The sequence below is a fragment of the Myotis davidii genome, unplaced genomic scaffold (assembly GCF_000327345.1).
Source record: "Myotis davidii unplaced genomic scaffold, ASM32734v1 scaffold663, whole genome shotgun sequence".
In the NCBI taxonomy this organism is placed as follows: Eukaryota; Metazoa; Chordata; class Mammalia; order Chiroptera; family Vespertilionidae; genus Myotis; species Myotis davidii.
Window position 1 is genome coordinate 858223 of NW_006295816.1, and position 3266 is coordinate 861488.

General features: G+C 53.8%; 1 protein-coding gene across 1 annotated transcript in view; it reads right to left on the minus strand.

The window, feature by feature from the left end:
• SPINK8 (serine peptidase inhibitor, Kazal type 8 (putative)) overlaps positions 1–3261 on the minus strand; it is a gene marked incomplete at its 5' end in the record, with an annotated part of 4165 nt that extends 904 nt beyond the window's left edge. The window contains 3 exons of the mRNA XM_015568264.1: positions 842–963; positions 1936–1982; positions 3225–3261. Coding sequence (XP_015423750.1) covers positions 842–963; positions 1936–1982; positions 3225–3261 — 206 coding nt within the window. The remainder of the gene's footprint in view (positions 1–841; positions 964–1935; positions 1983–3224) is intronic.
• Positions 3262–3266: the final 5 nt, after the last annotated feature.

Here is a 3266-nt window from a genome sequence, read left to right on the forward strand (position 1 = left end):
GAATCAATAAAAATCTAATAATAAAAGTTCAGAATCTGATGTTTTCATTAGTAAATTCTAACAGGCATTTTAAGAGGATTTAATACCAATCCTTCTCAAACTCTTCCAAACGATAGAGGAATAAAACTCCCTAATAATTTTATGAAGCCAGAATTACCGTGACAACAAAGACATCATAAAAAAGGGAAACTACAAACAAATCCCTCATGAATACGATGCAAAAATTCTCAAATACTAATAAATTGAAGCTAACTGAATATTAAAAGATTATACATTCTGATCAAGTGGTTATTTATCCATGAGTACACTGTGACTCAACCTAAAGTTATCAACCAATGTAATAACATATTAATCAAACAGGGAAAATATGTTTTTCTCTCTTTAAAAAAATTTTTTTTAATTGATTTCAGAGAGGAAGGGAGAGGGAGAGACAGATGGAAACATCAATGATGAGAGAGAATCATTGATCGGCTGCCTCCTGCACGCCCCCTACTGGGGATTGAGCCACAACCCGGGCCTGTGCCCTGACCAGGAGTCTGAACCATGACCTCCGGGTTCACAGGTGATGCTCAACCACTGAGCCACGCCGGCCGGGCTGTTTTTCTCAATTGGTCTTTGTCCAGGCCAGACACAGCACCCTCACCTCCAGGGGTTCTGGTTCTGCGGGGTGTGAAGGGGAGCCCTTGGGGAGCACAGGGAAGAATGGAAGAAATGGGGGAGCAAGTCGTGGAGGAGACTGGAGGGAAGATGGACCGAGTAGGAAGCCGCCCGAGGAGGTCCCGCCCGTGGTAGCCTCCGTAGCCTCCTGCCCTGAGAGGAGGGCGGAGGGTGGGAGACTTACAGGATGGCGAAGCAGAGGTGGCACTCCCCGTTGTAGGTGATCCGGTCGCTGCCGCAGACGGGCTCGCTTGGCTTGATGTAGGAGACGAACCAGCACCGGTTGATATTGTTGATGCAAACGACCTGGAGGTGAGAGCCAGACACTTGTGGGTGCCTGCACCCAGGTCCCCCGGCTGTTCTCACTGCCACTGGGGGAGGGAGTGTCACCCCGACCGTGGCTGTTAGTGTTGGGGGGCGGGGGTAATCTGATAGATAGAATAATCCTATTATTTTACAATCTTAGAACACATGTACTTCTATGAATAGGGGATTCAGTTTCTTATACGTGAATAGGGGGTACGTTTTTCTTGTTTCCTTTCCAAGGCCTGTGCCAAGCGATGGAGGAGGTGACTCAGCTGTGACTGCAGCAAGTAGAACTGATAAGCACGGTCAGACCGACCCACCAGGAGTCAAAACATCATCTCATCGCCTGGTGACTAAGGACATCCTTTGTATGTCTGTGGAGTTGGTTGTTACATCACCTCTTCTGAACGCCTGTCAGCGCCCTGCCTTCTTGGTTGGCAGGCCTCCACGGGAAACGCCTTCTAGGGGTTACGGACACGGTGACGGCAGCCCGGGCCCCCCGCCCCGCCCCGGGGGCTTCCCGGTCACATCAGGTTAGGGAGGGAAAGTGTCCCTCAAGGCTAGACTTCCCTAAGGAGCGCTGCCCAGTGACACGTGTGTGGCTGCGGCAGGCGCAGTGGCTGTCGCTGAAAGGGACAAAGTGACTGCAGGCGGGGCCTTGCTGTGCGGGAGGCAGGGTGTGAGCCTTCGTGCGTCCCAGCGCGTCCCAGCGGATGTCAGCCACGACCTCACACCCAGCGAATGAGGCAACAGGCTGCCTTCTAGCCCACCAGGGAGCTGTATGAAGCGACGGCTCAGGACTGGGAAGAGGGCTCAGGGACATGGAAAACGCACCACCCATAGGCGGCGACTCAGCTTTTATGGGGCCGTGATTCCCACGCCAGCCCCCTCCGGCCCCCACTCCCAGCGGACAGAGCTGGGGGCACAGGCTCCTCCCACTGCTGGTCCCCGGAGGCCAGGAGGCAGGCTCACCTTTGTCTCTTGGCCGCTGGCCCCTTCGCCGGTGGGAACAAGGAAGTCTGGAAGACAAAACGGCCTCAGAAAGGTCCCTCCGGCCTCCGCCCCAGGGAAGCGCGGGAGGGACTGGCTGGCCGCCAGGAGCTTTGATCCCTCAGAGGAGGCTGCCCTCGCCCTGAGGCTCGGTGCCCGGTGCCCGGAGTGGGGAGAACTGGGGAGCGTCCGCCTGCGCCCGCATGTGAGAGGAGACCTCCGGTATACTTGGATCTTGTTCTTAAAATTTTAGTCAAATAATTTCTACCTTTAGGACTGGGTTGTGGAATTCATTCACACAAAGTTTTATGACGTAGTTAGATTTGATCTGGCATTTAATTTTTTTTTTTTTAAATACGGAACGCTTCAGGAATTTGCTGCCACCCGTGGGCAGGGGCCACGCTAATCTTCTCTGCATCGCTCCAATCCCTGTGTGTGCTGCCGGAGCGAGCTCTGGCATTTACTTCTTGTTGTCGGTGTGTCTCATCCCTTTTTGCTTCCCTGTTCCTCTTTGCTGCATTAAGAGAATATAATTGAGTGTAACATTGTAATTCCCATAATTTTTCACTATTTCTCAGAATATATGTATTTTTTAAAAAAATTTTTTATTGATTTCAGAGAGAAGGAAGAGGGAGAGATAGAAACATCAATGATGAGAGAGAATCATTGATCGGCTGCCTCCTGCACGCCCCCCACCGGGGATCGAGCCCAAAACCCGGGCATGTGCCCTGACTGGAATCAAACCCGGGACCCTTCAGTCCCCAGGCTGACGTTGTATCCACTGAGCCAAACTGGCTAGGGCTAATGCGCGTGTGTGTTTTTTAATTGATTAGAGAGAGAGGGGGAGGGGAGGGAGAAGGAAAGAGAAACATCGGCTGCCCCCTGCACACCCCCTACTAAGGATCAAGCCCGCAACCCGGGCCTGTGCCCTGACGGGGAATGGAACCAGCGACCTCTGGGTGCGTGGGACAAGCTCGCGGCCCTGAGCACACGGGCCAGGCCTGGACAGTTGCAGTGGCTGCACCAGCCCTCACCATCTGTATCTACCAGAGCCCGCCTCCGACGTCCGCTCTTAACTCATGACACTCAGAATGCTGCTCCCGGGCAGCCTATTTCTCCTTCTTCCTTCCTTCTGGGGAAGGGGGCTCAGTCCACAGGAGGAACTGGGAGTAAGTAAAACCATACGGCCCGTCCGTGTCTCCCTCTCACTTCCCCACGATCCCGGGGGACTGCCGGCTCGGCTCGGGGCAGAGCAGGGACAGGTGACTCACCCACCGCCAAGGCAGCCGGCGCGGAGATGGCCAGGAGGAGGG